This window comes from Ptychodera flava, chromosome 19, assembly GCF_041260155.1.
Source record: "Ptychodera flava strain L36383 chromosome 19, AS_Pfla_20210202, whole genome shotgun sequence".
Taxonomy (NCBI): Eukaryota; Metazoa; Hemichordata; class Enteropneusta; family Ptychoderidae; genus Ptychodera; species Ptychodera flava.
This window is the reverse complement of record NC_091946.1, coordinates 37532768-37545805: the sequence shown is the minus strand read 5'-3', so window position 1 is coordinate 37545805 and position 13038 is coordinate 37532768. Positions and strand designations below refer to the sequence as shown.

The window sequence follows — 13038 nt, the reverse complement described above, 5'->3', positions numbered from 1 at the left end:
AACCAATATGGCTGCCTAGTGGCCATTTTGTTGCGATTTTTTCATGTTATAACTCAAGTATCCCTGAACCGATTTTGATTAATGTTGGTACACAGATAAGTACTATGGCATATATACGCATGTCAATTTATTTTGCGATATGGTCCAATATATGGCCACCGGGCGGCCATTTTGTTGCAATTTTTTCATGTTTTTGAACGATAACTCAACTATCCCTGAACAGATTTCATTTAAACTTGGCACACAGACATCGTATTGTAGTGTGCATAATAATCGCAATCATACCAATCCATAATCCAATTACACTAGGTCAGAATTCGTAAGACAATGGTTGTGAACATAGACACAAAACAGCACAGAACAAAGTCAAATTCATGAAAGAAAGATATATGGACCTCTGGCCAAAAGACCGAGAAGTGATGTCAGGTGTTTCAGGTGTTTCACAATTAATGGTGCGAGTGGGGACTGTGTCATCAGTGATGACTTGTTTGTTACGATCTGACTGATTCATGCTGTTCACAGCGCAGAGGAATAATTACACAAACCAGACTTAAGTTAAGTTGGGTTCAATTGAACAGAATTTGTGTTTATGATGGTTTGATTATATTTATGTACATGGTGTTGCTACAAGCTTAATTTGATAAGAAAATAGAACTGAAAGGATAACAGTTTATTCAAACCCCTCTCCGGACCTTTTTTTATGAAAATAAACAGGAGACTAATGTTCTATTTTTGCTTTATGTGCATTGAGCTTACATCATTCATCTACAATGACAGCACAGCAAAACTCTTGTATGCTTGCCAACAGTAATTTTATTTTGTCAAGAGATATGATTTCTATCAACAAAATTTATTAATTTTTTACCAGTGAGTGTTTTAAATCATTCTGTTATGTTAGATAAAACTTAAGTCAGTGATTTTCTTGAAAATAAATTTATTTAAAAAAAATAAAACTAATCACTTAAAGTCAAGGGATAAAGTACTACTGTAAAAGTTTACAGGCTACTTATCTCAGCTGAGACAGCACAAAGCTCCAGAGTTGAATCAGACAGACTGATGAGTGAGCAGTCCTTTGACTTGCAGGCTTGAGGATGGTACATGCAAAGTCCACAGAATAAATCCAGAATAGCTGTGAAGGTCTTGAAAAGTGTTGAAGTTAACACTACTGGAGTGATCCCAAAGTCTTGAAAACACATCAGTGACAATACTGACACATTAATTAATGAGACAAATGTTGTTTCTATGATGATAGACATTCAGTCATATTGCATGCAGTGTTTAATACAGATAAAACATTTAATATAATAAAACAACCTAAAGATCAAGAATAGTAAAGCCTTGAGGGTGTCAATTATGTCATACGTATATGATCTCCAGCAAGTTGACTAACTTGACATGAATGTAATAAAAGAGACTATAGTCATCATAAGTTCCATAGTGACAAACTTCATATGACAAACATAAACAGCTCAGAACAGATACACAACAAACACCAATGTCAAATCCATAAAAGAAAAATATGGACCTTCATAACATTTTCAGGTAAAAATGGCCTTTGAACATTCATGTTGATATTTGTACTGTTAAACGGGACTTCAAGCATACTGTGATGTTGTCTTTTCTCGATTGGTATAAATCCAATGTGGATATTAAAAAATTCGAAGGAACTCTTGGAAAATTTGAAATCAAGATCTGTTTCAAAAATAACATCTATTAAAACTTTCGATTTTTCCACATTGTATACCACAATACCACATGATACTGAAAGAACGCTTGAAAAACATCATCAACCAAGCATTTTTCTACAAAAACGGTTCACGCCGTTACAAATATGTAGTATTAGGGTATAATTCTACACATCTTGTTAAAAATATTACTAACGCTAAAGTGTTTTATACCGAGAAAGTAACATTATCAGTATGCTTGATTTCCTTATCGACAATGTATTTGTAGAATTTGGATGGCACATTTTCTAACAGTGTATAGGAATTCACATGGGTATTAACTGTGCTCCTTGCTTGCCGACTTATTTCTGTTCTCATACGAGGCATAATTTATACAGAATTTGATAAAAGAGAAAAAGGTCTCTGTAGCTAGAACTTTCAACCTAACATTTAGATACATAGACGATGTTATTCCAATGAATAACTCTGAATTCAGTGACTATTTCGCTATGATTTATCCTCCAGAATTGGAGATTAAAGAAACTACAGAAACGGCCTCTTCTGTTTCATATCTGGACATTTTACTTGAATTTGACTCTAATGCTCACCTTTCTACTTGGCTATATGACAAGAGAGATGATTTCAACTTTTAAAGTATAATCAATTTTCCACACCTCATAAGTAATATTCCACTCTCACCAGCTTATGGGGTATACATTTCCCAGCTTATTCGATATGCAAGAGCATGCAGTTCATATGATGATTTTGTAGAGAGACATGGCCATCTCTCTTACAAACTGTTAAATCAAGGTTACACCAGAGCAAGACTTGTCTCTACATTCAAACGCTCTTTTGGCAGGTATCGCAAGCTGGTAGATAAATACAATATCTCTCTTCGACAAATGATTGCTGATGGCATCGGTGACATTGGGCCTTAGTTAGTGACCACTACCTATCTGACTTATAGATTGATATATGGCGGGTGCCACATGTGGGGCAGGATGCGCCTACTATTTTCGAAACACCTGACATCACTTCTTGGTCTTCTGGCCAGAGGTCCATATATCTTTCTTTCATGAATATGACTTTGTTTGTGTACCGTCTATTTACTGTCTGTTCTGTGCTGTTTTGTGTCTATGTTTACAACTATTGTCTTACGAATTCTGACCTAGTGTTATTGGATTATGGATTGGTATGATTGCGATTATTGATACTGATGTGGTATTTTATCTTGTGCGTTATTGTACGTATCAACCACTTCACAATGTTTATAAGCAAATAAACCACACCCAGCGATGGTACACTTCGAGATTTTGACCAGTTCATGATATATGTACACAATCAATAGCGAGTGCATATATGGAGTGAACAGGTCATAATCTCGTGGTACCCATTGCCTAGGTGGCCGGTTATTGCTATTATATCATAATATTAAATTGAAATTCTGGTGTGAAACATCAAAAAGGGAATCTTTCTTTAGCCTAGCCGAGAGCCTGTTCCTGTTCCAACTGTGTTATATTGCAAATATAGCATGGTTATTTTCACATCTCAACCAATCAGATTGCAGTATTTGCGCCATCAATATACTGGTATGATGTAATTTTGGTGTAGAAGTGTAACATCATTTTATGTAATAGTTATTGTATTATGTTTGACCTGTGAAAGCAAAGCGAAATATTTTAATTTTTAGCTCACATTTGGTGTACCAATGTGAGGTTATCGTATAAGCTGAATCAGTTCATTTGCATCTGATTTGCATGTCTGTATGTCTGTATATTTGTGGGTATGTGCGGATGTATGTCCGTCACACACAAAGGCTCCCATACCGCCAAAGCTACCATCTCAGTATTTGGTGTACAGGTAGATGCAGGGGTTGAGATGTGAATTTGTTCAAATGAACACATCAGTGTCAAAATGTGCAAATGAGGTAAGAAAAAGTGAAATCCTGCAAATGTGCAGGAGGACCCATGCCAGTGAGAAACAGGCCAACTCCACTGATCTTGACTCATTTCCTGTCATTGTTTATGAACTGTTACATATTAACAGACCAGCTGCAACCATAGACAGTAGATGGGGAAGACCGTTTATACTAAACTAAGAGGGGCTTGTTTCTGCTATGCATGTGTTGCTAAAGTTGACCTCCAGTACCTAAAGTTAGACCTAATTTACTTTTGTCATTCTTGTTTTTCTGGTTTAAATATTTCTTGTTGTTTTTCTGATTGTACTGTGCAGAAATCATTGCCATAACATCAACGTAGAATTTTCCTCCACCGAACAGATAGAAACAACATTTATTGTTGATCATTGGTAACCCATACTGGTATATACCAATTCTGATCAAATTTGAGCGACACCGTATAATTGCGGTATTTTTATATTTAAAAAAAAGACACAGAAAATGAATGAATGTATCAAACTATAAACTTTTGCTTATGTACCTGGTTGAATCAAGCAAATTTGATGAGGAGGGGGACCAAGCTGTTATCATTATACACAGACCAGCATGTTTACTCTTGAAATTTTGATATTTCATCAGAGACCTGGATTTTTTGGTTCAAACATACATGGAGGGAATTATATAGAAATTGTATAGAAATAATTATTTTGCGTCAGTGAATGTCTGTGTCTCAAGAGGTTAGAAAATTTACCTGATAAAATCTCTATGGTAGATGAATACAGCAATATTGTGCGCTGTGGGACAGAATTACACGGGATCAAAATGACTGATAAGCATTTTCTGCTTGACATTTCAAACATGACATAATTTTTGCTGCATGACTGACTGCATTCTGTCTGCTAATACAGGGACTTCATCAAGCGACTGCTGGTTGTTGACCGGACCAAGAGGCTTGGAGCCATGAAGAACGGTGCTGAAGATGTCAAGAGACATAAGTGGTTTAAGGGCGTCGACTGGGATGAAGTCAAAGATAGGAAATTAACGGTGGGTTTCTCAGATGTATGGATTAGTGCCTGCCGTGATAATTTTGATACCTTGACATGGTTTTCCTCTCCATGTAGCGTATTAAAGGGAGGTTTTGTTGGTATATGATTGATTCAACATGACTGAACAATGCTGGGCCTAAATTGATCTTTATGCAGCAACGTAATCTTAGCGGTCTATGTGCTTTCTAAGGCTATGGGATAATACCTGCTAAGGAAACCTGTCACTGTTTCACGAGGAAGCATGGACCCCACTATTCTTTACATATGGCCAATTTAATTGGCCATAGTCATTGTCATTTGCCTCAGAAAGCTGTGTCATATTCTATCATGAAAAGTCAGTCACAAAAATTCCAAGGAAAGGACTGACAACTGCTGTAAGGTTTTAATAGAGATGATAGTAGTTGTCACTTTTCCAGGGATTGCATTGTTAATGCCATTAATTATTCAATGGATTGAGTTTCATTCCAAGATATGCTGTCCAAACTCATAATAAATTTGATTCATATGTTTTAATAAATTTTACCAGGAACAGTTTAATAAAAGTCCATGCAAGTATTGCAGAAGTTGCAATATTTTTACAACCATTTTCAGTATTACCATGCAAGTATTGCAGAAGTTGCAATATTCACCCATTTACAACCATTTTCAGTATTAGACAGCGAAGCTACTGCAGTGAACTACAATAAAACTGCTTACACTAATTAGTTTCAGCTGTATCTAGCGATGACATTAACGGAGTCAGATAACACAAGTCGGCTTTAACTGATGCAGACTGCATGTGGGCAATCAAAATAAATAACAGAAACTGCCCAGTTTTATGATTGGCACCCTGTGTTCAAGATTGAGATACAATGTAACATTACCATGCACTGGTCCATGTACAAGTCTTGTTTATTTCAATTTCCCCAGACACACTGTCTGCATGAGACATACAATTTTACTTGATGCTATAGCAGTGAACTCATAAAAGAGTGTTGCATCAATAAACTACAACTTCCCCAGACAAACTGTCTGCATGGGACATACAATGTTGTCGACTTTGCCAGCTGGCTACAGCTGAAACTAATTAGTGTGAGCAGTTTTATTGCAGTTCACTGCAGTGGCTTCGCTGTCTAATACTGAAAATGGTTGAATGTATTATCATAGGAAACATACTGGCATATACCGGTACTATACATACTGGCATATACTATACATACTGGCATATACTATACGTACTGGCATATACTATACATACTGGCATATACTATACATAGAGTCTACTGTAGAATAGCAGTTTGCTGTAGATGAATCAATCCCATAATTCACGGCTGAAGAAATGATCATGATCAGTTTGAAGAGTGCCTTTTCAAAACAATAATGAAATTTTGATGAAAGTATTGATCATAGAGGCCATATACTATAATTTACAGCCATTTGTATCTTCAATGAATTACACGTATAATTGCCATCTCATTCCCTCATCCTTCAAAATATGATTTTCTTTAATGTTTTACACATCATTACGTCTAAGATTAATTGTAACCCTGGAAAGTGGTTGATTATTACATTCATACTTAGATGCATTATTATCATTATAAAAGAATATTACACAGTTAATACATGGAAGTTTAATTAAAATGAAGGCTGAGATACTCTTAAACTTTTTTATCTATTACTCTTAGTCTCTGAGGTAGAGTTACTTTGCCAGTGACGATATAATGTACATACTGCGCCATACTTAGCATAAGAAGAGATATTAAAAGTGTGCTTGATCTGTGATCTGTTATAATGCAAACATTGCAAATACACATTAATTTTGTCAAAGCCATCACATGATATACATGTGCTAATGATGTGATGACATAGCTGTCTATTGATGAACATCTATAGGAGGTGTTAATATCCAAACATACTTTGTAATTTATGAAGATTATTATGAAACAATTTTACAAAATTCATGGATTTCTGTTATTTTATATATGTCCTATAAAAATAGAATGAAGCACCCTTCACGCCAATTAGATGTGTCACTGGCCTTAGAAAGCTGTATTTTGACATAATATTTTACATATTGCGCATTTTTAAAACTTTCTAAATTGACTCAAAGTTTGACAATACTGAAGAACCCAGGTCCCACCCACACAGAACAAATTTTCAAATCATTGTAATCCTACAGGGTCTCATTTTATTAACTATTGTGTTTACACACGTGGGCATATGTTGCAGCGATGTCTGTCTGTCTGTCTGTCTGTCCGTCTGTGTGTCTGTCTGTCTGTCTGTCTGTCTGTCTGTCTGTTGGTCCATTATCTCAAAAACGGCTTATCAGATCAGAATCAAATCTGGTACATATATTCAGTTAGCAAATGGCTAGAACTGATTAGTTTTTGGTGGGTGTGGCTTGCATAGTTTTTGCTCATTTGCATAGTTAATGATTTTAGAAAAAATGGATATATATTAAAAACGACTGAACACAATTTGATGAGATTTGCTACAAATGTTGATCACACCAAGATATATCAGCAGTGGGAACCATTAAGGATGACATGAAAGATAAATGCTAATTTGCATATTTAATGAACTTTCCTAACTAGGGATATATGTCTGATTTGACTCGATCAAAATTAACCAAACTTGGTATGTATATTAAAGATACTATGATTTGACATTATTGAAAGTCATTAAGCGTTTTAATTTCAGCCAATTCCTAATTTGCATATTTCATAACTTTGTTAATTAGGAATATATATTTAAAATGACTGGACCAAAGTTGATGAAACTTGCTACATGTATTGAAGCTACTATGATACAACATTTTTGAAAGTCATTAAGCATTTTTACTTCAGCCAATTCCGAATTTGCATATTTAATGAACTTTCCCAATTAGGGATATATATCTGAATTAACTTGATTGTAGTTGTTGAAACTTACTATATACATCAAAGATACTGTGATATAACACTATTGAAAGTCAAAAGACATTTTTACTTCAGCCAAAACCTAATTTTAATATTAAATAAATTTTCATAATTAGGGATATTTATCTGAATTGACTTGATCAAAATTAATGAAACTTACTATGTACATTAGAGACTCTATAATACAATATTATTGAAAGTCATCAAGCATTTTCTCTTCAGCCAATTCCTAATTTGCATATTTAATGAACTTTCCTAATTAGAGATATATGTCTGAATTGACTTGACCAAAGTTGACAAAATTGCTACAAATATTGCAGATACCATGATACAACATTACTGACAATCATTAAGCATTTTTACTAAAGCCACTTCCTAATTTACATATTTAATTAACTTTGCTTATTAGGGATATATACCGGGATTTACTTGATCAAAGTTGGCAAAACATGCTATGTACATTGATGATTATACCAGGTACTAGGTCAAAACAATATCGAAAGTCATTTCACATTTTCATGTCAGCTAATTTATAATTTGCATATTTCATGAGCTTTCACAGCTCGGCATATATGGCTTGAAGGACTTGGCCAACGGTAATTACACTTGCTAGATAAAGTGGTGATACAATAAGAGCAGTCAAATAACTTTAATAGTTTTATTTCAGCTAATTACATATTTGTATACTTCATGACCTTTTAGAATTAATCGGCGGTGATTATTGTTCATTATGTTCATCATAATAATTTCAATGAAGTTGCAAACATGTGGTTAAGGTTCAAATTTACAGATAACTTCAATATATAATGAAACACGTGAGCATTTTCAGTTCATATTTTATTAACTATTGTGAGTTTTTTATTTTACAATGACAGGGCCCCCCAAGTCTGATTGTTTTAATAAAGATAGGGACCATATCTGAAGTGAATGGGCACACTGCTGTCGTATTATTGTCTTTCATAATGGAATGTATGCGAGTCAAGGACAAGGTATTGTGTCAGTTGTGATGGACAATATGACATCAAAACAGGTCCAGCAAGACATAACTCTGAAATGTATTGTTTGTATGGTCAAGATGGGTAACTTTCCTCAATTTTTCATTGTGTTTTCAGCCGCCAATCATACCAAAGCTGCTGCATGATGGCGACACACAGAACTTTGATGAATATCCAGAAGACAACTGGCAAAATGCACCAACCTGTCCGGAGAAAGATGTTAATATTTTTCTTGATTTTTGATGCTGTCTTTGCAAGTCATTACAAAGCAGTAGTAACTGCCGGGCAGTTTTCAATGTATTTAACAATTTTTAAATATCAGTATTGATATAAAGTAAAATTATTAATATTAATTGCAAAATATTTCTTTACAAAAATTGTAACTTGCTATAAAAACATTAATGGTACAGACATTGTATTTTTGCTCAGATATTTTTGATTAGACAGTGATGATCGGTGTGACTGGAATCAGCGAATGCAAATATCACAATTCTAAGAAACGTCCTTCTACTACATGCCAAAAAGACAAAAAAATATTGCCCTGAATGAGTCAGTCAATTGTATGGTATCTCCCAAAGACTTAAAATCCTAAGTTCTTCAGATGTGTGTGTGTTCATTGAGGGAACAGGGTCATGAGGGGTGTGGTACGGGTTTGGGGGAGTAGCCAGAGTATTACACATTTGGAACATAGTGTCATTTACAGTATACTGAAGATGATCATATTTAGCTTATTGCTGAGAGATTTCTTCATTTCTGGCAGATTGCCAAGAGTTATTTGCACTCACTATCCTCACATACAGTGCATTCAAACTGACAAGAATTACCTCCGCCCCTACAAACAACACACGCCTTGCAGATGGAACAGGAGGTAATTTGATCTGTGGAAATCCATTTGGGAAACAACTTGATGCTGTCTTAGGGCACTTTGCACAAAAATTAGACACTTTACCAAAGTGTCACAAAATTGTCATATGAAAAATTTATAATCGACAGCCTTGACTGTTTCCACTGCAAGCTTGTCAATATCAGAGATAGTGTGTAACCCTGTTGTCATGGTGAAATGTCATATTGATTTGATTACGTTTATCAATTTTCATAGAATGGTACCGGCTTATCTCTTCATTTACGTTCTAGGTTGGAAAGATACGATAGATATTTTTGTATTCCATGCAGTGCTTCCCATCTGCAGATAAAGTAGGTCCATGCCAGCTGAAATAAAACGTGAGACGATAAGTTCCTTGTCCTTTTCAAAGGACCTGTACTATCTGTGCATTGTTTTAGGGTTGTGAGATAATATGCTCCATAGATGTATTGAATTATGCTATCTTGTCTATGAACTTTCACTTTTTGACTGATATCATATTTCCTCAGCCCTGTCTGTAGATAATTCTGAGTCAACAGTAGTAACTCCTTCCCAGACTAAGGTAAATTGTGTGGGCGTAACATGTAAATGACACGATCGAATCATTTTTTTTTCACTCCATATAAAAAAATAATGTTATTCTGATACTGTCCTGTAATCCCTACAAGCTAGGATTGAGAATAAAGTCTCCGTAGATTGATAAATTCTTTATGCTTCTGAATGCAGAATGCACAGATGATTTCCTGCAAAGGATACAAACAATATGTCATCTAATTCCTCGTAGGCTTTGACCGCTTCCGTCGGATCTCTGTCTTCTGTATTGTTTGTTCTATCACAATTTCATTCATATCTTTTTGAAAGCATTCGGTTTTCATATTTTTATGTAAGGGGACAATGAAATGGTCTACCCCGCTGATATATGCGATTATGTTATAACTTTATTGGACTTATTCACAATGGTGTTTTGACCAAAAAGTCCCTGCGACTGGCAAAAATCAGTAATTTATGGTTGACACCTCAGATTGACCGTTTTCTTTTGCCACCAGACTTAACATCAGGTAAGATATGGCTGGCAGTAGTGGACCGCACAGCAGAATTTGACGGTTAACTATTCGTATTCAAAGTAGAGAACCATAAATATGAACAAGGTAATGATTTCAAATGGAAGTCCTGTCTCATATTCATTATCAGAGGAAAGATGAAATACTTTATTTATACAAATACTTATAAATCAGACAATCTTCTCCAGAAAGGCAAGAAGTTAATTGACTTGTAAAACTTTCAGAACATGCAATTTCATTCTTTTATATGTCACTTATCCTTTGCAAACATTCATACTAGCAAATAATTGACATGAAATCTGAGCACAATAGCACAGAAGAGCCAGGGAAAATGTCGGGCTTGGTGAATTCCCTGAAAGATGTACAGTTTTATTATAAGACATTGTGAGAAGAATGATTAAAAGATCGATAATTTAGCATTATACTTTTTGAAAAAATTTTCAAATCAGTTTTCAGCTCAGTTTTGCCAAGGTGATAAGAGATTCGATCATGGTACAGAATTACTGTTGTAATTCAAAAAGATTGTGAGTTAGTGCAACTGTGCTAATAGAAAAACTACTTTATTGATAGTACAATACTTACTCATCAATAATTGTTTTTGCCATGAACACACAACCTAAACTCTGCCCAAAATACACATATTAAATCCATTCAAGTGTTAAATGACCTACTTCCAAGGCTAATGAACTTTTGAATAAGGCAGCATTGGTGAATTAAGTTATGGGTGATTACAATTGCCAAGGAGAGACAGTCATTTCAAGGGTAATATGGTCATTAAGTTTGATAGTTGGCAAAAAAGTGAAGGTTATTACAGGGAGACATTTATATCTTTGTGAATCCCTAATTCCTCTTCATCATCAAATTCTGGTTTTCATGGCAGGCATAACAATCAATGCAAGGCATCATCTTTTACAGCAGAGATTTGCTGGAAAAGACTTTCTAGCTACTGCGTAAATATTCTCGCTCAGAAAATTCTCCATATAAAATTAAATGGGATCAGATATATACTCAGGTCAGAGTTCATGGCTAAGGAAACATAACTTCATGTTTATATCACCATTCGGTTTTTATGTTAGACACTGAGACAGTAGGCTGACATGTGCTTACACTACCGGTATAGTCATCAAACCTAATGACAGGGACATGAAAGATGTAAGTTTGTTTATTGGAGGAGAGATATCTGCAGAGATGAATGGTTTTCATGGTTGATTTATGTGGCATGTAATGGTCCTAGGCAGTATATGGATGCTATAAACATTGGTAAAACCATGGCAAAGCCAGTGATATATGTCACTCATAGGACTTAATACTGAAGAGTCATCACATCTGTTCTTGCAGCATCCATATAATGCTAAATGCTATTTTGAGACAATGTGTCAATCATGATCTGCAACTTTAATTTGGATATATCAAAGATCTTTTTATTTTCATCCTTTATGTTGTATTCTTTCAATTTTTAATGACATCATCCGGTCACAGCAGGCTACTTTATAATAAGCTAACAAAACTTGATCCATCTAGAATTTCAGTTGCTGACATATTGCCCTTGACAGTACACGCTTACAGTGTCTCTTCCTGTGTCATGTGAAATTCTACTAAATCATACATTTCTTATATTTTACACTGTTTGTATGCAAGAAGACAATAGGATTTTAGGCTACTGCAGTTTTCTTTTCAATATTTCCATACTTTTCATACAGAATCATGATTGTTTACTGTGCTGGGTTGCTATAGAAATAATTAAATTCTTGAGAATGGAAAAGAAATGGCCTTGGGAGATAAATACTTAAATATTTTGTTTGGCATCAGAAATGCAAGTAGTTGTACTTATCATTGTGCATGTGTACAGCTCTGAATGACAGCAACGCAGTATCCATTTCTGAAACACAAATCAGCTGAGATAATTGGACTATTAATTGTGCAAGGACAAATGTATTGAATAGTGAAAAATTTCCAAGAGGGGTGTTATGAAGATTACATTATTGCAATCTGTCCCAATTGTGTTTTTAAATTTTTTTCTTGAAATGGATTTCCAAGAGGATTGAAATCAAGATAAATTCGCTGAGCAATGTAAAATATCAATTGTGATCAATGTTTTGATTACAGTCTGATGCACAGCAGTGAAACATGTCTGTTAGCAACAATTGAACAATAAGAAAGACAAGATTATGGTAATGAGAACAAGATTTGATGACGTCATCAACAATTATTAATTAGGCTCCGTAGAACCGTACATGACACTGTGATTCAAATATCTCCTGTAATATCAAATATCACTCTGAAAACTTCTTAGGTTAATCTCAAAGACATTCATCAGCATATTCTCTCAAGACATTTTTCCTTCAAGATCTGAAATTACAAAGAGGAATAGAGTGCGTATTTCCATTCATTGAAATGGCGTATTTTACAAAGCAGCAAGGAAAAACGAAGTAAAAGTACATGGGAAAATACAACTGATACAAAGAAACAAACTGTACTTCATATGGCTTGTCTGAATAAATTTCCTTACAGACCCATCATTCCTTATATTCAACATGTGAAGTGAGAATATGTTTGCTTACATGTCCTCCATCACATCAGCAAAAATACCTGTGGCATCATATTTACAATAATACA

At 34.7% G+C, this 13038-nt stretch overlaps 1 protein-coding gene across 1 annotated transcript in view; it reads left to right on the top strand.

Annotated features, from left to right (window-relative positions):
• The window catches only part of LOC139119453 (cAMP-dependent protein kinase catalytic subunit PRKX-like), a 203719-nt gene extending 193987 nt beyond the window's left edge, over positions 1 to 9732 (top strand). Inside the window, exons 6-7 of the mRNA XM_070683269.1 lie at positions 4470 to 4605; positions 8617 to 9732. Coding sequence (XP_070539370.1) covers positions 4470 to 4605; positions 8617 to 8742 — 262 coding nt within the window. The 3' untranslated portion in view covers positions 8743 to 9732. The remainder of the gene's footprint in view (positions 1 to 4469; positions 4606 to 8616) is intronic.
• The last annotated feature ends 3306 nt before the right edge of the window (positions 9733 to 13038 follow it).